The sequence below is a fragment of the Typopeltis vanoorti genome, chromosome 17 (assembly GCF_054136105.1).
Source record: "Typopeltis vanoorti isolate ZY-2024b chromosome 17, IOZ_Tvanoo_1.0, whole genome shotgun sequence".
NCBI lineage: Eukaryota > Metazoa > Arthropoda > Arachnida > Uropygi > Thelyphonidae > Typopeltis > Typopeltis vanoorti.
In genome coordinates, this window is record NC_143565.1 from 30,106,226 (window position 1) to 30,131,337 (window position 25,112).

The 25,112-nt window shown below is 35.2% G+C and overlaps 1 protein-coding gene and 1 non-coding gene across 4 annotated transcripts in view; one reads left to right on the forward strand and one right to left on the reverse strand.

Annotated features, from left to right (window-relative positions):
* Positions 1–25,112, forward strand: part of LOC150097258 (uncharacterized) — a 195,583-nt gene that overhangs the window by 16,834 nt on the left and 153,637 nt on the right. For all 3 annotated transcript variants that reach the window (XM_090407101.1, XM_090407100.1, XM_090407102.1), the window contains exons 2-4: positions 3,320–3,443; positions 8,307–8,415; positions 15,714–15,824. In XM_090407101.1, the coding sequence (XP_090263227.1) occupies positions 3,360–3,443; positions 8,307–8,415; positions 15,714–15,824 (304 nt within the window). In that variant the 5' untranslated portion in view covers positions 3,320–3,359. The remainder of the gene's footprint in view (positions 1–3,319; positions 3,444–8,306; positions 8,416–15,713; positions 15,825–25,112) is intronic.
* LOC150097259 (signal recognition particle RNA) lies at positions 2,354–2,639 on the reverse strand. Its single transcript, XR_016549743.1, has one exon.

The following is a 25,112-nucleotide window of genomic DNA, read 5'->3' on the forward strand; positions in this document are numbered from 1 at the left end:
CATATTTTTATGTTCGCACAACTTTGCAGACTTTTTTTTTTTTTTTTGGCTTACTCATCGTTCTATTCTCTGTTAATCTCCTCTTTTCCATTTTACATACAGCATATTGGAAATTATTTTATGCATTTTACAGAAAAATTGTTAAATTTTTTCAATTACTACATAAATTCAATTCTAATTTATATATGCTTGAAAAGCATATATAAACCTCTGTAAAATCGAACTCGATGAGTTAATTTAATGAATCATAATTTAACAAGAGATTTTACAAACTCTTCATTCTTTACATCAGTCATACTATTCTTTTGTTCAACACTGTTACTCTCTCTCTTTCAATCCTATCTGCTGTTACATCACATACATTTTCAAGCATATTCTGAGTTCCATCCTCTACTTCAGTCTTGTGACCTGAGACACTTTTGATCCTCGCTCTCATAGCATTTTTGGCACACTTTTTCATCACTATCGCTTTCAAACCAAATTCCATTTGCTTTTGGTAATGCATACATTTTGCAGACATTGCACTGCACAAAGTCCCATTACCTCAGTACTCTTGAAGGTGTTGGAGAAGGTCATCAACCATCTTATTCACTACCTGGAGACCCATCGGTTAATTAGTGATCACTAATATGGATTCTGCCATTCTTATTCTACAACAGATCTCCTTGTTACCCACCTTTGGACACAAGCTATGGAAATATTTGGAGAAACCCATCTGGTCACTCTTGATATTTCAGAGGCACCTGATTGTGATTTCACATAAATAACATGACAGGAGAATGAGAGAAGAGGAGTGCAAGACAAAGAGGGAAATAGGAGAGGACTCGGGATGCATTGGGGATTCATTATCCCCCATGCATCCTGAAATGAACTGTTATGTTGGTATAAGAACAATACAGGTATCAGAAAATAAAGGGAATGAAATTGTTGCATTGATTGAATTTGCTCACCCAAAAATTGTTGGAATAAGTAAACCCAGGCAATGAAATCTCTACTCTAGTGCAATGCATGAAACACAAACTTGAAGAAATATTTGCATTTCTTGAATGAGAGGAATGGTTTGATGATGATGATATTCTGACAGGAAAAGAGATGGAAGGGTATGATATTTTTCATGAAGATAGAAAAGGCAAAAAGGGAAGTGGAGTACTATTGATGATAGAAAAAGAATTGTGCCCATGCAAGGGGAAAATAGTGGCAGTAGTTACGAGTGAGTATTGTGTGAGATAGAGGTAAATAGAATGGAATACTTAGTCAAATATTGTTATAGATCTGGTAATGTGGAGGATAAGGCCAATGAAATGTTTAAACAAATCAGTCAAGCATATAGGAAAAGGGTGATAATTATGGGTGATTTCATTAGCACTGGCCTTGAGATGCAGCTCAGGACCAGGACTGCTATGCTAATAGGTTCTAAATACTACTGGAAATAGTACGACCTTATGTTATGTTTGATTTAACAAACTCATATTATACACCTGCCAGTTCTAACTGCTGATTTGCAAATATAAGTTTAAATCATACATTGATGTGTTTGCAATAAATCTTCCTGTAATGCTTACTCAGAAAATTACTGTAGTTATTATTATAGGCTACTCCAAGGAGCCCTTAGACTCATCAGGGGAGGGGGGGGACTAAACATCATGTTCAGAACTATCCAACATTTGTGCAATATCTATCATACTTTGCTTTGAATTCATTCACAGGCATGGCACCCCCAACATACACTGGTAATCTATTCCATTCGTTCACTTACACTACTCTCCAAGCAAAAAACCTGGTTCTAACACCCTTGCTAGCTACACTCTTATTCAGTTTCCATGGATGGCCCCTAGTCTCCCATCACCAGACCAGTTCTGAAAAATTTCCTCTGCATTAATCTTGTAAAAACCTTTCAGTAATTTGTATGTCTTAACCATATCACTCCTTTTCTGTCTCTCAACCAATTTCTGTAACCCACAAATCTTCAACCTGTTCTTATAAAGTTCATTTCAGAGACCTGATACCATCTTAATTGCTTGCCTCTGAATCCTCTCCACCTTCTCCTCATCCCCAAAAAACCTAGATGACAGATCTGCACTCAGTGATCAAGACGGTGCATTACCAAAGCTTTATAAAGAGGTATAATAATGTGCTCGCCAAGGTATTCTTTAAGTAACTAAGTAATCTGCTGATCTGCTTTAGCTACTTTTACAATATGTCCTCTAGACTTTAACTCCCTATCCACTGACATCCCAAAATCCCTGTCTTCATCAATTTCCTGTAGCACAGTTCCATCAATGTGGTACACAGCTAGTAATCTTTTCACCATAAAATGCGTGACCTTACACTTTATCACATTAAACTGATATCCAAAGAACTGGGCTCCGCTTTATTGGATGAAGTGCTCCATGCCATCTATTCATAGGTGCAATCCCACTACTACATGATACAGGAGCTTTTGTCTGTTGTGTTTTCATCCTGAGCCTGTTCACTCCTTCTTAGTCAACCTAGTGACCCCCCCCCTTTCTCCCAAGGTCATTATATTGACATTATGCTTAGTGATGACACCTGATCAGTTGATCAGGAGGACAAGGAACAGAGCTTCAAACTGTTCTCTAGTCCAAGTAGCTGGATTACAGGGGCATGCCGCCATTCCTAGCCTTGTGATCTTTCTCATTTTGGCTAAACCTGAATTATATGGTGATCTACTGAAAAACTTATCTTTATATTCTAGTATTTCAGTGAGTCTTAAACTGTTTATTGAAAAAATAAACAAATGGATTAAAATCTGAGCAATGCTGTGTAATTTTGCTATAAGATTCTAAATACTGTTGGAAAATACTTTTCTGATTTTCAATAGCTTTTTTTTTTCACTTCCTCCCTTAATGAAATATAATTAATATTGAATATTCTAGCTTTATGTTTTTATTACTGGCTTTAATATCTAGAATATCTTTATCCTCGTTTTTTTTTATTCACCTATATGATCTTTGCTTTCATTTTCAGTATGCTTTCCTCTGTTTCTGACTTGTTTCAGTAGCTTTGAAAACTTTTTTGCCACTTTCCTTTCTTTTGTATCCTTCTCGAAAATCTCTTAATGTTTACTTAGTTACTGTTAATAACAACTGAGCTTTCCTGCATATTCTCTTAACGACACATACTGATTTGCCAGCTGAGAACCTTTATTTTTATGATTTTTTCTTAATTATGGACTGCTTTAATTTTATATCCTGTATGGAGTTCTCACTTAATTATCATTGCTTTTGTTTTATGTTTCATGTTATTTTTTTTTATTTCCATTTCATTATTAAAATGTTAATTAATCCTGTCATTTCAGATAATTTTAACACGTAATTTGCAGAAACTATAGTACTTTTATGGCCAAGCCAAATGAAAGACATTTATCAGGTTCTGACTTCTCAGGTTCAGATGATGATGCAAGTATTACAAAAACTCTTGAGGTATGCTGTAGATAATGTGTAATTATAACATGAGAAATTAAACTCAAAACTACACTTTTATCAGTTCTAATTTGTAATTTCTTTTTGAATGCTGATTATAAGTACTACTAATGTTCTTTTGACAGGATGAGTGAAGTGCTTAACCACTGCATTTATGCTTTTTAAATGGAAAGAGAAATTAGTTATTCAAAGTAAAGTTATTCTGTCCAACATTAAGTAGTGACAGTGTATCTACTGGTTTAGTAATGTAGCATATTCATTCCATTTAGTATCTTGGCAGAAATTTTGTAGTCTGTCTCAGGCTATGTATTATAAGCCTTTTTATTATTATTACATAGGCATTTCCATGGAATCCCAAGACTCATTGTGGGAGTCTTACACTAACCATTATTCACACAATGCCTATCATATCACTCCTTAAAGTTGTCTACTGAGAAAGTGCCATCATTATCTCTGGCAGTCTCTTCTACTCATTTACTACTCTCTAAACAAACAAGGTCTTGCACCTTGTTAACCACACTCTTACACAACTTTCAGGGGTGATCTCTTTTTCTCTCTCATCCAGTCATGTATTGGAAAATTTCTTTAGCATCAATTCACTAAAACCCCTTTAGTAACTAATGTGTTTCTGTCATAGCCCTCCACCTCTCCTTTCTGCCTGTTAGTTAAACTTTGCAGTGCCCAAACTTTCAGTCTGTTGTCATAGAGAGCTCATCACAAACCATTCACCATTTTGATCACTTACCTCTAAATCCTCCCACCACTTCTACATTCCCAAGAAACCCAGGCAATCAAATCTCTACTCTAGTGAAATGCATGAAAAACAAACTTGAAGAAATATTTGCATTTCTTGAATGAGAGGAATGATTCAATGAAACACCCAAGTACTTAAAATAATTTTATAATCTCCTTTGTTTTACACAATACATTCATAGATATTATGTTGCTGGTTGTTTGTTTCTAATCATTCACACAGAGCCATAAACTTATATTGATAAGTTTCTTTGTATATTAATATAACATTTTAAACTTTGCATTATAAATAAATATATCAAAAATTATATAGTAAAATTGTTAAATTGTGAATGAAGATATTTGGGAATTATAACTCTTCATTCACATTTAACATAATCTGCCATAACTTAAGCAAGTCTTGTAAATATTATTTGATGTCAATCTCTTGCTTGTAAATTATTATTCATATAATTACTTTGAGTTTATTATTGTTTAATTATATAATTTTGAGATATGTATTAGTAATGAAAGAGCTCTGTGTTAAAATGTCATTCAATTTATTTTATTTATTCCTGTGTTAATATTATAAGAAGCTGTACAAATATATTATAAGAATTCTTATTTATCATGACTATTACACTTTTTTATAAAATCTTTATCAAGTAGCTTTATTTTTATCCTCCTACATGTTTCGCCAATCTGTTTCTATTGGCATCCTCAGGGAATACAAATCAGTAAGCTAAAATGAAGGTTACAGACTAGGTTATAACCGATGGTTCTAAATCATACAAAAAATTGGTCTTGTGCGTGACAATGAGCGTGTCTCGTTAACGTGATTTATTCGTAATGACTCATGACGTAATTGTTATGAAAGTTCATTTCTTTGATATTTAATGATCTGATGAAAGTTTTCCAAATCTCTGGTAAAATTAGACCTTGATTCTTGTTTAGGTTTTCAGTTTTACGGACGACTGTAGCTGCTTCGTTAAAGGTTCTTGAATGGTAGTTATCTTCTATGTATGGCATAAGGCTCTTATCCCACTCAATGTGATGGTTAGTAGAGGCAAAGTGGCATGAAAGGCCTGAAATGTCTTGTCTGTTATTTCTGAGATATCCTATGTGTTCTTTCTTTCTCATTTCGAAGCTTCTAGATGTCTGACCTACGTAACTAATACCACATGAGTAAGGAATATTATATACTCCAGAGTACTTGTAGAATGGGTGAGGATCTTTCGGTGATCTTAAAAATTTCCGAATAGTGTTGATTGGTTTGAATGCCACTCTGATCTTATGTGGTTTTAAAAGGTTAGCTAATTTTTTGGAAAGGTTGTTGACAAAAGGAATCGTAATTGTACTGATGTATTGGACGTCATCACGTTGTCGATGTGGTATATCAGTAAATAGAATCTTGTTATAGTCTTTTAGGGTAACCATTTAAAGAAAGTTCTCTGGATATTGTGGTTAATTCTGTGAGTAGGTCATCCTTGTCTGTCGTATACTGTATAGCTCTTTTCTTGAGACTATGGATAATGCTAATTTTCTGAGCTATGTGATGAGCTGAGTTGAAATGGAGGTAACGTCCAGTATTTGTAGGTTTTCTGTATACAGATAGGTTGATACTATTATTGGATTGTTTCTTTATTAAAACGTCAAGGAATGGCAGTTTTTTATCTTTTTCCATTTCTAATGTGAATTTGATGGTATTGTGGAAACTATTGATTTGGTTGAGGTAATTCATTAGTTCTTCTTTTGTATGATCCCAAATGATAAAGATGTCATCTACATATCTGTACCAAATTTTCGGTTTTGGAAAGATCTGGGTTAAGATTTTTTTCTCTAGATCTTCCATGAATAAATCAGCACAAGGAGGTGAGAGGGGGCTACCCATAGCTAATCCAATTAGTTGTTTGTAGATCGTTTCTTGCAAAATGAAATAGTTAGAAGTTAAACAGTGATTGAACAAAGTAGTGATGTTTCTTGGGAACAATTAGTCTAAGATGTTGATGACTTCAACCACTGGAATGTTAGTAAACAGAGATGTGATGTCCAGGCTTGCTAGTATATATCCTCTTCAAAAATAGGGATGTTTTTTATTTTATCTATAAAATGTTTTGAGTTTTTAATATAAGTATCCGAGACGTGAATGTGTTGTTGTAAAATCTTCGCAAGATACTTGGATAGTTGGTAAGTTGGAGAATAGATTCCATCTACTATTGGACATAATGGTATACCTTCTTTGTGAATTTTTGGAAGGCCATACAATCTAGGAGTAAGTGGGTGCATAGATTTTAATTTTTTTATAATTTCTACAGGCCAATTATTCATTCCATGTAATAATTCATTGGTGTCATTATGATTTTTTGTGGTAGGATCTCTACTGAGAACTTCATATACAGACCTGTCAGATAATAGATTTTTAATTTTTTCTTTATAATCTGAAGTATTTAATATAGCTGTATTATTACCTTTGTCGGCTTTGAGTATGATGATATCTTTATTAGTAATAGTATCAACCTATCTGTATATAGAAAACCTACAAATACTGGACGTTACCTCCATTTCAACTCAGCTCATCACATAGCTCAGAAAATTAGCATTATCCATAGTCTCAAGAAAAGAGCTATACAGTATACGACAGACAAGGATGACCTACTCACAGAATTAACCACAATATCCAGAGAACGTTCTTTAAATGGTTACCCTAAAAGACTCTATAACAGGATTCTATTTACTGGTATACCACATCGACAACTTGATGACGTCCAATACATCAGTACAATTACGATTCCTTTTGTCAACAACCTTTCCAAAAAATTAGCTAACCTTTTAAAACCACATAAGATCAGAGTGGCATTCAAACCAATCAACACTATTCGGAAATTTTTAAGATCACCGAAAGATCCTCACCCATTCTACAAGTACTCTGGAGTATATAAATTCCTTACTCATGTGGTATTAGTTACGTAGGTCAGACATCTAGAAGCTTCGAAACGAGAAAGAAAGAACACATAGGATATGTGTTCTTTCTTTCTCGTTTCTGATCCGCAAGGAGATGTGTTTTGCATTATACATAGGAGATACTGAGACAGGAGTGTTGGTAGCTTGCCCCACCTTTGCAACGAGTTTCCCTAGTGTTGTACCACCTTATCCCAGTCCTGAAGATACTTTCAGGCGCAAACTTTGTTTGTTCACACTTGGATAAAGGATTAAACTAAATTTGTTATACATCATAAATGAATCAGTTAGCAAGATGGACGACACAACAAAATCGTAAAACAAATTTCTTTTAACATTCAGCTGCTTTAATTAGATATCAAGCATATAATAATTTTTGCACAACTCTTTTTCCAGCAATCAAATTAACAGGAAGAAATTGTATATATATTTTAGCATTAATATGCAGCTTAATTAAGGGAACCTGTAAATATCTCAATGAATTAGCTGATTTTGCATTAAGCTAATAATATACTATACGCCCACAGTTGCGAGACCCTTCGACACTTCTGCACATGTCAGAAATAGGAGAATCCATTCTGATAATAGGAGTAATCAATCTGTCTTGTGAGATGAGTTGTTTATTATTGCACATTGGAAAATTAACTTTTCTTTTATAAACATTCTAGTTTTTAAAGTGGTAACTATTTTGCTTGTATAACGGTTGGAAAATTTTATGTATAAAGCATGTGATTCTTGTGTTGGTAATGAATTCGTACATCATTTTATTCCTTTCTCCCCTTCGACATGAATTGACTTTTCTTGGCACATTGAAAGGGTCTGGCATCTGTGGTCGGGCAGTATTAAAATCATTCATAGACACATGCATTATACCATAGGCATGTCTCATTTGTTTCTCCAATTAATGCTTATCAAACATATTAAAATGCTGCCTTTCAGTTCTTGTCTTCCAAAAAATTGCGTTCTGTTAGCAAGAGTCTTTTACTGTGAGAAGATATATCAAGAAACATGAATCACTGCATTAAAATGTATGTAGATATGGTTTGTTTCATAATTTTTTTCCTTAAATATTTTATATACTTTAACAATCATATTGCTTGATATAATAATTTGATATAATAAATAGAATAATAAATTCTTATTCATTAAATTGATTTTACCATCTTTCTTTAGGGGTTGGATGATTTGGATGCAGAATTGTTTGGGACATCCTTAAAGAAGAAAGACAAGGTGTCTCAGCCCAAAGTAAAGCAACAGAAAGATGCCAAGCATAAAAAAAATGGTAAGACCACAGTAACATAAAATTTAAGAGAAAGATTCCGATATTGAGACCACATGTTTATTAAATACAAACAGGATAAGTGAAAACCCAACAAGTTTCGTAAGTCGTATGACTTACATCATCAGGGGTATTGGAGTATAAAAAAAGTTAAACACAACTAACAAAGATTAAATTCATAGTCTATTGGATGTTTCCAACTGTAACATTGAAAAAATTGAAACATTCATTACTGAATGTTTGTTGGGACATTGTTATATGTTGTCACGATCTGTGCTTCACGTGTGTTATGTCCGAGATCTGAGGAAGTTAGATTTTTTATGAATGCCGACCACACTTGGTGTAATATCAAACCTTGGTTTTTGTTGCACTGTGTAGGAATTCTAAACATTTTTGTTGCTTCCTTGAATTTTCTTGTGAAACAGTTTTTATCAATATACGACAAGATTATTTTTTCCCAAAGTACTTTATGGCCAGTGGAAATTGTGTGGAAAGCTAGGTCTGATTTGTGTTCTCTTCTTTTTTCTACTTCTTTTTTATGTTCTGTCATGAGGATTTCTCTTGATCTTCCCGTCTGGCCCATGTAACAAATGCAACAAGAACAATAGATTTGATAGACCCCTGGTTTTTTATGGGATGGTGCGAAGGGTTCGGTGGATGTAGGAATCTCGATATTTTTTCTAAAGGGAGAAAAGCTACTTTTAAGTTTACTTGCTGAGCAATGTCGTTAATCTGTCCGTGACATTCTTGATGTATAGTAGTGAGATTGCGTTCTTGAAATCTTGTTTTTCCATGTTGGTTGTGGGAGCTGTGTTGAGGATTTTCTTGATTGTTTTTGGCTCAAACAAATCCATTAAGTGTGAGGTTCTGTGTTAAGTAGTGTAATTCCTCATTTTGCTTTTTTCCCGTGCTGGATATATTATATGCTCTGTCTCTCAAGGTTTTTATTATACCCATTTTTTGTGAGGGGCAGTGATGTGAGGCTGCATTAAGAAATCTTCCTGTAGTTGTCTGTTTTCTGTAAACAGAAAAAGATATTCTATTTTCTTCTTAATTTTTTTCTATGAGGATGTCCAGGAAAGGTAATTTTTTATGTTCTTCTATTTCCAAAGTGAATTTTATATTTGGGTGTATTCTGTTAAGATATACACTGGCCAAATAACAAAAATGTCATCCACATAACGCAGCCATCTCTTGGGTTTCTTTTGATAGTTTTTTAGAGCATTGGTTTCATGAAAGTTTTCCATGAAGCTGTTGGATAAAGCTTGTGAGAGGGGGGGGGGAGGGGGGAAGCCCATTGCTAGTCCTTCCTTTGGTTTCCAAAATTTGTCCTGGAATGTGAAAAACATATTATTCATGCAGTGTTTGTATAGTTCTATAACATCTGGTGGAAAAAGATTTTCAAGAAGAGTCATTGTGTCATTTCTCGGTACCTTAGTGAAGATGCTGCTGACTATATCCAAGCTTGCTAAAACGTCTGAAGGTTCTATATTAACATCCTTGACCTTCTCGATGAAATGTTAACTGTTCTTTATGAATGAATCTGTTTTTCCTATATGTGGCACTAACACACATAGGAAAAACACTGTTAAGGCCGATAGTGGATGGAAGAGATTCCCCGACATCAAATCTGGCAAAATATCTAACAAACATGTTAACCTTCAGACGTTTTAGCAAGCGTGGATATAGTCAGCCTCTTCACTAAGGTACCGAGAAATGATACAGTGACTGTTCTTGTAAATCTTTTTCCACCAGACATTGCAGAACTATACAAACACTGCATGAATAATATGTTTTTCACATTCCAGGACAAATTTTGTTAACAAAAGGAAGGACTAGCAATGTGCCCCCCCCCCTTCTCACCAGCTTTGGCCAACCTCATCATGGAAAACTTTGAAACCAATGCTCTAAAAAACTATCAAAAGAAACCCAAGAGATGGCTACGTCATGTGGATTTTTGTCATTTGGCCAGGAACGACAGATGAATTAATTATTTTTAAAGAATATCTTAACAGAATACATCCAAATATAAAATTAACTTTGGAAATAGATGAACATAAATTACCTTTCCTGGACATCCTCATAGAAAAAAATGAAGAAGAAAATATAATAACTTTTTCCTTTTACAGAAAACCGACAACTATAGGAAGATTTCTTAATGCACTTCACACCACCACCCCTCACAAAAAGTAGGTATAATAAAAACCTTGAGAGACAGCGCATATAATATATCCAGCACGGGAAAAAAGCAAAATGAGGAATTACACTACTTAACACAGAACCTCACACTTAATGGATTTGAGCCAAAGCCAATCAAGAAAATCCTCAACATAGCTCCCACAACCAACATGGAAAAACAAGATTTCAAGAACACAATCTCACTACCATACATCAAGAATGTCATGGATAGATTAGCAACATTGTGTTGCAAGTACAACTTAAAAGTATCTCTTCTCCCTTTAGAAAAAATATCGAGATTCCCACATCCACAGAAACCTTCGCACCATCCCATAAAAAATCCAGGGGTCTATCAAATCTATTGTTCTTGTTGCATTTGTTACAAAGGCCAGATGGGAAGGTTAGGAGAAATCCTCATGGCAGAACATAAAAAAGAGGTTAGAAAAAAGAAGAGAATACAAATCAGGCCTAGCTTTCCACACAATTTCCACTGGCCATAAAGTAGTTTGGGAAAAAATGATCTTGTCATATATTGATAAAAACTGTTTCACAAGGAAATTCAAGGAAGCAGCAAAAATACTTAGTTTTTGTTGCACTGTGTAGGAATTCTAAGGTTTGATATTACACCAATTGTAGTTGGCCTTCATAAAAAAATCTAACTTCCTCAGATATCGGGCATAACACACGTGAAGCGCAGAACTTGACAATATATGACAATGTTCAAAACAAATACATTGTTAAACATTCAGTAATGAATATTTCAATTTTTTTAATGTTACAGTTGGAAACAACCAATGGACTATGAATTTAATCTTTATTAGTTGTGTTTAACGTTTTTTTATACCCCAATACCCCTGATGATGTAAGTCATATGACTTACAAAACTTGTCGGCTTTTCACTTATCCTGTTCGTATTTAATAAACGTCTCAATACCGGAATCTTTCTCTCGAACAACTGACTCACAGAAACTTTCATATACAAACATAAAATTTATTTTGTAGAATACATTTAACAACAGAGTAAATCTGTGGATTTTAATATAAGATGAGATAAAGATTTACAAAAATGGCTTTATGGCATCTGAAAGGGGAAGAGAGGTAGATCGAGGCTACTGTTATCTATCTACTCATCACTTAAATGGTTCAAGTATGATTTGAACCCATCTAAAGAGCAACTCTAGACATGTAATTCAAGATATGAAATCCATTACTATTTATAAGTCATTACTCTTGTTAAACAGATTTAAATTTTTATCATACTTACCAGTGTTTGTCTCATTATTATAGAAATTATCTGTGTTACTTTTACTGTTTCTAGTTTTGGAAATGATCTCCAAATCTTTTGACATTCTAAGTATGGCTGCACAAAATGCAAAATTTCATAATGCAGTTTGCTATTTTCTTTGACTTTTTTTTATGTCACAACCACATATGAGAGTTTGCAAGGCCTGCAGCCAACAGCTCCCACTCACAAAAGGTTATAAACCTGTGGGGCATTAAGTAACTAGGGTAGGCTAAGGAAGTTTTTTCTTTTTCTTTTTCTTTTTTTTTTAAATTTTATGTGTACTTTTAAATTTTTATGTAATCTGGAAATCTTGCCCTAGAGGCCAACATGGAACTTTCCTACTTACTGGAAGCTACTTTAGGCTTCCAGTAAGCAGAATGGTGGTCTCACACACACCAGACGATATCATTTATCTCACGCCTAAGGAGAATCACAAATATCCCACTGCAGGATTTGAACCTGCAGCCTATTGTTTAGAGAATGGATATGCCAACCAGGCTGGTGACTACCTTCATTTCTTTCATATTCTTTCTGACACATAGAATTTTGTTATTCAAATCACTTTTGCTGATTACTATAGTTATCTCTTTTTACTTGTTCATTTTCTCTCTTTTTAGTCTTGATCAGTCACATCTCCATAATATTTATCCCAGAAAGCATGCTTTCATCACCTTTTCATTCATCATGACCATGCCATATCCTCTCTTTCCTGGCCAATATTTCTATGGGGTTGGACAGTATAATATATTTGACAATAAATTATATTCTTATTTCCAACCAGATTTTGTCCAACTATAAACAAGCATCTCAATAGAATTGAAGATACCTTCAACATAAGAAGCATCAATAGAGAGGTTGAGTATCAAACCACAGAATTACAGAAATACCATGTAACTATAATTGATGTTACTGAGAGTAAGACAAAAACAGCTGAGATCCTTCTTAATATTTTTCCATGCATTGATGACTAAGCAATGGAATAGCTATAGTATTGAACACTAAACACAAAGATAACTTTCAGAATGGGAGCTGGTTTCAATTACTGATGTGAGCAAATTTAAAAATAAGAAATTGGATGAGACATAATCTGGCCATAGTACACCACAGATGATTCTTAGAAGTAGAGGAATTTTTTGAGTCATTATAGATGGTAACTGATATAAAAACAAACAAACATTGGTTCTTGTTCAAGAACCTAAACAGCAGATTAGAAAATGAATCTCAGAGATGTAGAAATGTATTGAGAAAAATTTGGAGCAAAGGACAAAGCTAATGATTATAGTAAATACCTGTTAGATTTCTGTACAAAACATGGAATAGGTATTGCTAATGCCATGCATCAACATAAAAAAAAAAAGCATAAATTCATATGGAGAGATTGCTCACAAAACAAGAATAGCCTCACAAATTGTTGTCTGTAATTGCCTATGTATGGTGATCCACTTTTTTGAATAAGATAAAAATGAATATCCCATTAAAAATATGTAATGAAATTTTGGAAAGAATCGCAGCTGAACAATTTTCAGATGTGAACTGTAAAGAAACGTACTAGCCCATTAATGGACCACTAATGGGATAAACAATGTTTAGTAAGTGCCAGTTAAGCCTCTTGGGCACATACAGCGTCACTTAGCAAGCATTCCTGCTATCGAGGATATCTTTGTAGTTGGAGAAAATGTCAGCCTAAATGACTCCATTGCTCATTCAAATACTTACTTTTCTTATTGGAGAGCTAAACTTCCTACTGTTATGTTTAGTACCCAGATCAGGGGTTCTAGCTTTGGTTTTCTTCCCAAACTTGTAACATGCATTGTCAATGATACCCTTCAAGGGCATTTCAAATATACTATGGAGATCTACTGTATGTTCCTCTGGTACATGCCTTGTATCTTCTCTTTTTCTGTCTCTTTAGGTTAGTGTTGAATGTAGTGATACTATCTATATTTGATATAGTATTAAACATCAGTATCAAATAAAAAATAGCCCTCCCTCAAAAAATGCAAAAAAAAAAAAAAAAAATCTTGTTCTACAATTCACTTCACTAGCATATAAGCCAACTTAAATGATGGGCACAATCACCTACAGACATCCTAACTTAAATCTCCTATTTTCTTCTACCATAAAGATGTAACCTGGGTTTTTGTTTAATCTGATATTTCTTGCTTCAAATTCACAATGGCCATAACATTTCCTTTATCTGCTTTAATAATTACAATGTTGCTGTTTTGACATAATTTGTTCAGTGCTTTCAGTTCCATTTTTAGAATATTTCTTGCTGGTAGTTTAGCTTGCAGTAATAAAGAAGCTGTTTGAATGTGCATTAGATCTGCCGAATTATTATTATATTTTCTAGCTATTTTCTGTTATAAGAATGCTCGTGACAAAGTATACTTGTTGACACATGAAACTAGTAAAGCTTTTTGTTTTAATATTAATTCTCATCATATGGTCATTATACCAGTATTTTGAAGAATGTCTTTAACAACCACAGAAACTTGAAATTTTCATATTTTTTAATTCGATATTTTCTATTGTCATAGTTATGCAGGGGATCTGATGGCTTGTCTAACTTTTCATGTCAAGTAAATTAACTTTTGCTAGAATTGGTTAGCTAATCCTTTTTTGATAGTCAAGTGTATGCCAATTATCTGTGGTTGTAGGCCAGCTGATTTGTATGTGTGTGTGTGCATTGTGGGGAGAAGGAACACTTTAAATCAAGGGATTGGCATCCTTTTTAGACTCATGGGCCACATTCAACTTTTATTTTTTAATAATTGAGCTGCAAGTGTTTAATTAAGAGAAAATAATGAGGGAAAAAATATTTAAGTTATCAATTTTAAAAAAAATACAGAAATATTTAAAGTACGAGATATAAAACAAACATGAAAATGAAACTCAGTGAAAAATTATTATCACTTAAAAATGAAGTAATATAGTTTATGCATCACAATATGTGTGTCTTCTTTCTTAATATGCCTTTTGTGTTAGCTGAATGAACTATATCCACTCTATAACCTGAGGTGCAAATTCTAATCGAAGCATGCAAATGTTCATCAGTCAGTCAAGAAGAAAATTTATTTTTTCTAAAACCCATGAGATGCTTGTTTGCAAATGTATGTGCTTCCAAATGCAACTACCATCTTCTTTGCAAAATTGATTAATACTTCAAATATTTTTGGTAAGCATCGATGAAATTTTTGGATATTTTCTTATGAAAATGCGTTCTTTAATGTTTCGTTGCGCTGTAATTCCAAAACTTCCATCTGTAGTTGGTTTGTTACGTCATCAGTGGTGAACATTAAAAAGGCTCAAACATAATCACATTTCGATGCTATTTTTATGAAAATCAACGAATCTTGTTGGAACTTCTGTTTGTAAATCTTCAATAATACGAACAAAAGTTTCCTTTTGTCGGTGTTTCCAAGTTGCACGGGTAATATCACGAAGTATAGGTATAAAATTATTTTTAATTTATTGTTCATATTATAATGTATTATTTAAATAATTCAACATACTGGCCACATGCCATGTATGGTCAACCTTTTATGGGCCACCAAAAATGCACATTTGGGCCTTTTGCCAACCCCTGCTTTAAATAATTGAAAGAAATAATCATGCTCTACTCTCCAAGACATAACTTTTCCTTAAAAAGACCTAATAAAGTTTCATCACTGCGCTAAGATTTTAGCCAAATTGTTTTTCTTGGGAAGTGCTGTTGCATAAAATGATTTGGTCAGTGATTTCGAAATATTTTGCTCAATATGTTTAATATTTTTCATTGTTTACCATGAATGAAACAGCTGGTATTTTTATCATGACTGTAGTATTTTTTTGATAGATTTTGATGAAGATGATCCCTTAGCAGGGCTCTTATCAGATGAAGATGAGGATAATTTTGGAAAGAAATCACAAGAAAAACATGTTAAAGGAAAACAAGATAATAAATCAGGTACTACCATCACACGTTTTATCATATTTATTGAAATCTAATAAATTGTATTAAATTATGCTAAACTATTTGTGGAAATAATACAAGACTAAGTTGGTATTTTAGATTCATGGTCTTCACCTCGACCAAGAAGACTAGGCAACCAATGACCACAGCTGCAATGAAGGCAAAGTTCTTAGGTCCTTTGAACTCACATTCAACAAAAAAAAAAAAAAGCAAAAGTATTTCTGCTTCGTGTCATTTGTGAGCTAAGTATCAGAGTAATAAACCTTCTTCGCATTCTAACTTCTACCTCTTGTGGGTGATAACAGATGCTCTTGGTATGTCATGCACTCATCACATGAAAACTTTATTATGAATGCCTAGTATATGCCTCTGTCAGAGACAGTACATACATTATAATGGTTGGATTCTGTCCATTATCAAGTGCTCAGAATTGCGACTGGAGCATTTCAAACTTTACCACATCAACAGCTATCCCTATTATTTGCTAAAATGAAGTCCCTGTCAGGTTGCTCATGTAGCCAATTCTTTTTTTTTTTGTCCATGATTGAACAATTTGTACAGTATTCATTAATTTGCCATGTATCCCTTTGGTGTGAAATAAAATCTTAATTTTGTAGATCTCAGGGTAGACAATGCTGCACAGATGCTACTAAAGGTGCTGCTACCATGGAACACTAACATATCACCATATAGTTCTTTGTGCAGGCTTGCCAAACATTTCATCCCTCCAGCTGTCAACCAGCAGTGTTTTCAAGCTCACAGAACAGAATACTCTGATTTTATTCCTGTCTACAGAGATGATTCTTGGTAGGGTCTGCAGATGTCCTCACAGACAGCATAATATCTAATCAGATCTTTCTAGAATGTAGTGATAGTGATTTTACTGCTGAACTGTATGCCATAGAGCTTGAGCTAAACTATAAAATTTAAATTCTGTAAAAGGTGCATTAATTATACAGACTTTCAAAGCTCTCTACAGGCAATAAGGCTGGTACACCAACAACATCCAGTGCTGTCTTAGATCCAAAATCTGTTCTCTCACTTGTGGAGGTTCCATTTGGATATGTGCCTGTGTTCGATCCAAACCATTTTGGGATTAAGGGAATTGAGGCTGCAAATGCTGTAATTAAGTCAGTCATTCTCTAAGGTACCATCACTCATCTGTCTCCTACACCAATTACAGACAAAATATAAGAAAAACTATAGTACAGTGGAAGTATTATGAAATAGAGACACTAACAAAAATCTCTACCAGATTAAGCTTGAAATCAAATTGCAGTTGAGTCTGCATAGGGACTGTAAAGAGGAAGTCCCATCCATTCTTTGAATTCATTCATTCAATTGAGGGTGATAACATGCCTTTATGTGAGTTCTGTAGTTGTAGTCACTATTTTAGTACTTTTAATTACCTGCCTGATTCCTATACACTCAGTTTTAGCTGATTCTGCCAGTATTCATTTTGCTTTAAATTTCTATACAGAATTAAGATTAATAACTAACATACGCATGTGATCACAGTACTTAAATTATTTAATAAGTAAATATTTCGTTTTAAGCGTCTTAGGACATCATCAGTACAGTACAGTACTTTCAAACAATACTAGAAATAACATACAGTTAGGGTGCATGCTTACAATGGAATTCTACTATGTGTGCAGTAGTGTGATATAGAATTAAATTAAAATATACTTGATAAAAATAAATTAGATTAAATTAAAATAAAATAACATACAAATTTATTTTGCACAATTAAGGATGACAATTTCCCAAACTTTAGGAATAGTAAGAATGTCATTACAGTTTAAATTGGGTCTGTGACTTAGGGCTTCAGCACTTTCTTTATATAAATGCTCATGTTTATATAAGGATGTATGTAGAAGTTTGGTGTTTTTCCATTGGATCCTATGGTTTGGGTTTTCGGCTCCATGTTATGCGAGGCCAGATTTGTGTAGTTTGATAAGATGGATATGGTGTTATCAAACCACATATGTTCTTATTTCTGAACATTAAATATGATGTTCAAAAATGTATTTACCTGTCTGTCTGTAGGAAGACATCTTACAGGAACATAGAACTTCATAAATGCCAGGTAGCATCAAAGGTGAGAGTTTGTCTTTAGGAGAAGGTAGCAAATTATAGATCTGGTTAATTGGTTTGTAGGTAGCAGCAAGTTTGTATTTCTTCATAATTTTTGACACACGTTCAGAGATGCCTTTGACATACGGTATGGAAATCCTATGAGCTTGTTCTTGTCTAGGTTGATATGTGGGGAATTGACTGATTTTTGAGTTGTTTTTGGATTGTATCCATTTGGTATGACTGTATTTTTAATAATTTCCAATTCTTGGTTTAAAGATTCTTTGGAGGAGCAAAATCTGTGTACTCTGGCTACTAACGATTTAATGATGCCATCAGCTACTTAGGCACGATTTTTACTGAAGATGGTAAATTAAATATGGAAATAGGCAGCAGAATCAACAAAGCTGGTATGGTAGGCAGTCAATTGAATAAATTCATATGGAATAAGAGAGAAATTAGTCGGAACACTAAATTAGCTGTATATAAGACAGTGTTCAAACCAGTTTTAACTTATGGATCTGAGAGCTGGGTCAGAAGTAAAACACTTGACCAAAGACTAGAAACCGCAGATATGAGAGTCCTGAGAAAGATTAGGGACTTGAACAGATGGCATCAATGACAATATCATATTAAAAATGAGGATATTAGGAAAGAACGTGACATTGTCAGCATCCAGGAATGCATTAGCAGAGCTAATCTCAGTGGTATGGTCACTTAAACAGAATGGGTGAGGAAAGATTAGCAAAACAAGTATTCTTTGCCATGTTTGCAGGAAAACGACCTAGAGGAAGACCAAGATATAGGTGGATTGATACAGTACAAAGTGCCTTAGACGATAGAAATATAAGATCTGATAATGTTGGAGTCTTGACAAGTAACAGACTGATTTAGAGGAAAATTGTAGATAGGAAGTTAGTAGTGATGTAAATTTTTTATGTAGTACTATCATATCCTGTACACCACTTGACGGTACATGTCAGGAATTTGATGATGATGATATTTTTGAGATGGATAGTGAGTAGATGAATTGTGAATGTAACGACCTGAAAAACGTCAGCTTACAATAGGCAGAAGTGGAGATGGAACCATCTTCTTTTCGTTTGTTGTGTAAATCCAGAAAGGAAATACCCTGTGAAGATTCTTTCTCTAGTGTGAATTTGATGCGAGGATGAAGAATGTTGATCTTATCTAGAAACAAGTATAGTTCTTGTTCAGAATGACTCCACATGGCAAATACATCATCAACATATTGTAGCCAGATTTTTGGTTTAGGTTCAAATGTGAACATTTTTTCTTCAAAGTATTCAGAAAAATTTTGGTGATAAGGGAAAGCCCATTACTGTTCTTTCCTCTTGCTTGTAAATTTTTTCTTTCCATGTGAAGTATCCAGATGGTAATAACAAATTTGAATAATTCAACAATATCGGATGGAAATTTTTAAGTTAACAAGTCTATTGTTTCCTTGTGAGGTATATTAGTTATTAGTGAAGAGAGCAACAATGTCAATTAGCATGTCCATTTTTGATAGTTGAATGTCTTTTATTTTTGTGGGAAACTGTGAAATTTTTATTTGATGAGGCTGAATGGCCTATGAGAGGATGGAGAAGGTTAGACAAAAATGAACATGTATATAAAGATAGTGCTGAAGCTCTACATCATAGACCCAGTTTAAACCTTAATGACATTCTTACTATCCCTAAAGTTTGGAAAATTGTCATCCATAATTGTGAAAAATAAATGTATGTTATTTTATTTTAATTTAATTGAATTATATTTTATCAGGTATATTTTAATTTAATTCTATATCACGCTGCTGCACACATTGTAGGATTCCATTGTAAGCATGCACCCTAACTGTATTTTATTCCTAGTATTGTTTGAAATTACTCTACTACTGATGATGTCCTAAGATACTTAGGATGAAATATTTACTTATTAAATAATTTAAGTACTGTGGTCACATGTGTATGTTAGTTATGAATACTCCACAGGTTTCACTATATAATAGGATTAAGATTTATAAGCATATATAAATTGTATATAGATATATTGCAATCTTTAAAGTTACTTGTTTCATAACTTTGTATGGAAAATAACAATACATCATCAGTGTGTAAAATCACTAAGCATCAAAGAACAGGAATACAAGTTTTTTTTTTTTTTTTTTTTTAAATCTGATCCACACACAAAAGGCCACAATACCAATAGTACATTAGTGCTATGTATGGGGAATCTGTTCACATTTTGTTTGAGCAGCTGAGGGTTGCAATCTTTGGGGAAGGCAGTGGGAGAGACTGTTCCAAAGGACAGAAGTAGATAGAATGTAAGAGGAGGCAGTGAAGCTGGTTTGGTGAGTTTCAAGATTTACTGTAAAAGGATGTTGGTTAGCATTGGCTCTTTTTTAATGATTTTGGAAGAGAGCAGAGGAATAATAGTGACCAATTCAGCAGAGCACTGTCCATGAAAGTATCTGTAGAAGAGGCACAGGACGGAAACTGAACACATGCGAGAAAGAGATCATTAATTAGCTGGATTGCCCTCTTCTGGATAGAATTGTGAGCAATCTTAGAGAGGATTTTGGTGCACCACTCCAAATACAGATGCAGTATTCCATGGCTGCATCTGTATTTGGAGTGGTGAGTCCTTGCATTTTCCTCATTCAAAAGTCCCTCAAAGTATATTTTCCATCTGTTGTATGTTGTATTATGGAGGGATGTGGACATAAGAAACAGATGGAAAATATACTTTGAGGGACTTTTGAATGAGGAAAATGCAAGGACTCACAGAGGAGATGGGCAGCCTTCTGAGGGGATGGTGCAGAACATCAGTAGAATGGAAGTGACAGAGGCCATGAAGAGGATGAGGAATGGAAAAGCGGTGGGCCCTGACAGAATTTCAGTGGAGGCATGGAAGGCACTGGGGGAAGAGGGAATTGACTTGCTGTGGGACCTGTTTATGAAAGTTTGCCAACAGGAAAATATACCCGAGGAATGGAGGGAGAGTACTCTTGTTCCCATGAGGGTAAAGGGGATGCACAAGACTGTAAAAATTACAGAGGAATAAAGTTGATGTCCCACACAATGAAGATCCTAGAAAGGATTCTTGATGGTAGATTGAGGGAGGAGGTGGAAATTGCAAAGGAACAATTTGGCTTCATGCCTGGTAGATCAACAACAGATGCTATCTTTGGGTTACGACAGATGATGGAAAAATATCGAGAGAAACAAAGGGAGCTACATCTGGTATTTATTGATCTGGAGAAAGCATATGATAGAGTGCCAAGGCAAGAAGTCTGGAGGTGTCTGAGGGAGAAGAAGGTGCCGGAGAAATATGTCAGGTTGGTGCAGGAGATGAACAGAAATATGAAGACAAGTGTTCGGCCCTCTCTGGGACAGACAGAAAGTTTTCAAGTAACAGTTGGCTTGCATCAAGGGTCAGCATTAAGTCCGTTTCTGTTTAATATTGTGATGGAGGTGGTAACAGAGGAGGTGAGAGAAGATACACCTTGGACAATGTTGTATGCAGATGACATCTTGCTGTGTGTAGATTTAAGAGAAGAAGTGGAAACTAAACTGGAAAGATGGAAAAAAGTACTGGAAGAGAGAGGTATGAGACTGAGTAGAAGTAAGACAGAGTATATGTGTTGCGCAGTGGGCGGTGGCCAGGAGACAGATCTGGAGCTTGAAGGAAATGTCATCAGGAAGGTGAGAGACTTTAGATACTTAGTTTCAACAGTGGAAGAAGATGGAGGAGCTGAGAAGGAAGTGGGATGCAGGATACAAGCGGGTTGGAGGAACTGGAGGGAGATGGCTGGAGTGTTATGCGATAAGAGGCTGCCGATCAATCTGAAAGGCAAAATTTATAGGACAGTAGTGAGGCCAGCTATGACATATGCTATAGAAACTGTGGCCCTGAGGAAAAATAACATTAGCAGGATGGAAGTAGCAGAGATGAGAATGCTTAGGTGGATGTGCGGTGTGACCAGAAAGGATCATCTGAGAAATGACTATGTCAGGGGAACAGTGAAAGTTACGAACTTAGGAGCGAAAATACAGGAGGCAAGGTTGAGATGGTTTGGTCATGTGATGAGGAGGGAGGACAAATATGTGGGATGAAGTGTCATGCAGACAGATGTGCAAGGAAGGCGGAAGCGTGGGCGGCCAAAGAAGAGATGGAGGGAGCTGGTAGAAGAGGACTTGAAGATGAAGAACTTGGATGTGGTGACAGCCCAAGACAGGAAGGTGTGGAGGAGACTCATAACAAACAGTGACCCCACTTAAGTGGGAGAAGCTGCAGCAGAAGAAGAAGAAGAAGTATTCCATGGTTGGGTGGATTTGGGATTTGTATAGAGTTAGCAGCTGTTGAGGCATGAAGGTCTTGTGTGAAATAGTACACCAAGTTTTTTGGCAGCTGCAGATGCTATAATTGAAATGTGGTTGTGCCAGGAAAGATCAGAGGTACAGGTCAGTCCAAGAAGAGAAATCTGATCGTGTTTGGATATCTCAGTATTACTAAAGGTAAGAGTGGGGGGGGGGGGGAGATGCGAGCTCGTTCCTGCAAGAGATCAGACAGAACTGAGTTTTGGTGGCATTGAAGTTTACAAAGTTGTCCTTGTCCCACTGGGATATAATTATGAGAGCTGAGTTCAGGTCACTGGTCATGGTAAATTTTGAGGATTCTAATACATGAGCACTACAAAATTTGTCAAATGAAAAGGAAGAATTGAGTGTACTGTTGTCAGCAAAGCTATGAATAGGATTGGAAATCTGTGAGAGTAGGTCATTTGTATACAAGAAGAAGAGATTGTGTGAAAGAACAGAACCCTAGGATACTGTTCATTAGTGGGGAAATCTGAGGAGAGAAAACTGTCCACAATGACACGTAGTGAGTGACCAGTGAGAAAGTTGGTGATCCAGTTGCATAGTGTGGAAGGCAGACCTCTATTCCTCTATTAGAGCTTTATTCCAATCATCTGGAATTCGTCCCTCTCTCCAAGCCTTCTGAACTATGCAGTGCAACCACTGCAAGACTTTTATACCTCCATACTTGAGCATTTCTGGTCGAATATCATCTACTCCAGCGTCCGCACGGTTAGCCTAGTGGCTTTGTGCTTCACAACCATATGCCTGGGGAAGGAGTGTCCTAGGTTCGATTCCCATCAACAACGTGAGGAGCTTAAGGATCTTTCTCAGCCATAGCCAAGTTAGCCGGTCTTGGGCGTAGACATCAGGGTTTTTCCCACCAGTTTATCTGGTGTTTTTCATCCCACAAGCAGGCAAACCAGTCTGAGGATACACACGGATTACGGTCAGGAATACTGACCCAGCCATAGGTCTGATTCGTCAGCCTATGCCAGTTCTGGAGTCTGGATAAAATTTGGGGGGGACTAGATAGTGCTGTGAACTCCCGTAAAAAGGGGGAATGCAGTATCATCACATGGAATTTATTTATTTATTTTATCTACTCCAGCTTCATTTCCACATTTCAGGCTTTTTCTACTTCAAGTATGGATATCTATTCCTGATTGCATGCCTGTTGAGAGTTTCTTACCTCTGCTGTCACTGCTTGTTTCATTTAGCAATTTTTCGAAGTAATTACTCCATACATCAAGGATATCTTTTTCTTCAGTTTTCATGCCACCTTTATCATCTTTATCAGCTCCATTTCTGAGCTTTTTCAACAACCTCGAGAATATTTTGCCACCTTCCTGATATTTATTTTCTATGTTCTTACCAAAGTCTTCCCATGACTTTTATTTAGCTAGTTTTACATAGTGTTTAGCTTTGTTACATTTGTCTCTGTATTATTTAAGAGCACAAGCTTACTTATTTGCCAAGAACTTTCAATATGCTTTCTTCTTTTCTTCAGGATAATCCTGAAATTTTATTCTTAAATTCTACTGAATTTTTTATTAAATAAGCTGTTTCTAGAAAACAGAGAGAGAGAGAAAAAAGACAGACAGCAGTTCACTATAGGTCTTAATGGAACATTTTCTTTATGTAATTTAGGAAGGTCATAAAGTCTGGTATTTCATCATTATCAATATTATTATTATGTGAGTCCAAAGACGAGGGAAAGTGTGCCAACAGCATCGAACGATTGATCCTCTTCCAACTACTAACTGTGCTCAAACTTTCTTATCGAAAGGATTAGATTATGTTGTAGCTGCAAACACCATTCCAGTCATGGGTTTTATGTATAATATAGATAATGACCTTTGTAACCATTCATATAATTATAATTTAGCTAGTAAAATTAGATCTATGGAATCCTTCAATCCATCTAATTCACATTATTATTATTAAACAAGACCTCATGGAGTCAAAGACTCATCTAGGAGGTCCTTTTATCTCACACACATCTCATCATACCGGGTCTTAAACACATTCAAACTCCTTGCAGACACCACACTCTCAGGCAAGGCATTCCAATCATTCACAACTCTGCACGAAAAAAACCTGCCTCTCACTCCCCTACTCACACCCTCTTTATACAGTTTCCAGGTATGACCTCTGGTTCTCCCCTGATCTCCCACTATTCTCTGTAGAACTTCTCCACCATTGATCCTATAACAACCCCTTACCAACTTGTAGGTCTCTATCATATCTCCCCTCTTCCTTCTCTCCACTAGACTCTGCAAATTACATCTTTTCAATCTTTCCTCATACTCGACATTCCAGAGGTCAGAAACTACCTTAGTCAGTCGCCTTTGGACCCTTTCCAACATCTCTTCATCCTTCTGAAAACCAGGTGACCAAATCTGGGCCCAATAGTCCATGTGTGGCCTAATCAAAGCCTTATACAATGGAACAAGAATCTCCCTACTTCTACACGTCAGTGTCCTCCTCATCATTCCCAGAAGTCTTTGTGTTGTCTTCACAATTTTGGCAATGTGTCCCCTAAATTTTAGATCCTTATCCACTATCACTCCCAGATCTCTTATTTCCTCTACTTCCAACAATATATTCTCACCAAGCATAAATTCTGCATCCCATCTTTGTTTTCCAAATTTTAAAACCTTACATTTTGCAACATTGAACTCACATCCCCATTTGCTTGCCCAATCACTCAATTTATTCAAGTCTTCTTGTAAGGCCACAACATCTTCACTACTCTTTATGGTTTGTCCCAACTTTGCATCATCTGCAAACACCTGAATATCTCTATCCAAATCTTCGCCAATATCATTAATATAGAAGTTAA